Source organism: Buceros rhinoceros, unplaced genomic scaffold (assembly GCF_000710305.1).
Source record: "Buceros rhinoceros silvestris isolate BGI_N320 unplaced genomic scaffold, ASM71030v1 scaffold46014, whole genome shotgun sequence".
Lineage (NCBI taxonomy): Eukaryota > Metazoa > Chordata > Aves > Bucerotiformes > Bucerotidae > Buceros > Buceros rhinoceros.
In genome coordinates, this window is record NW_010408464.1 from 1 (window position 1) to 421 (window position 421).

The following is a 421-nucleotide window of genomic DNA, read 5'->3' on the forward strand; positions in this document are numbered from 1 at the left end:
CCGATTGTTTTGATCTCCTTCCAGCGGCTGGATTGCGGCGATTTCCTTCTTCGGGACCAACGTGGGCTCGGCCGTGGTGATGCTGATCCCCACCGTACTCTTCACGGGGATGGCAGTCTTCTCCTTCATCGCTCTCACTATGGTACGGGAGGAGAGTGGGGCAGCCCTCGCCGCTGCCCTGGAAGCTCAGCGCCAGCTGCAGTCGCTCACCGCTTCTGGATTTTTCTCCTTCCACCCTGCTCCAGGTGCATAAGTTTTACCGGGGGAGCGGCGGGAGCTTCAGCAAAGCGCAGGAGGAGTGGACCACGGGGGCCTGGAAGAACCCCCACGTGCAGCAGGCAGCCCAGAGCGCGGCCGTGGGGGCGGCGCAGGGGGCCATGATGCAGCACGACACGCAGTACTCGGCCACCACCAACTACAC

At 63.4% G+C, this 421-nt stretch overlaps 1 protein-coding gene across 1 annotated transcript; it reads left to right on the forward strand.

Annotated features, from left to right (window-relative positions):
- Positions 1-19: 19 nt before the first annotated feature.
- LOC104492321 (secretory carrier-associated membrane protein 5-like) lies at positions 20-419 on the forward strand (the record flags this gene model as incomplete). The annotated part of the gene is made up of 2 exons (XM_010134862.1): positions 20-142; positions 246-419. Coding segments are annotated over 2 exons (297 nt in total), but the record flags the coding sequence as incomplete, so codon positions are not given.
- Positions 420-421: the final 2 nt, after the last annotated feature.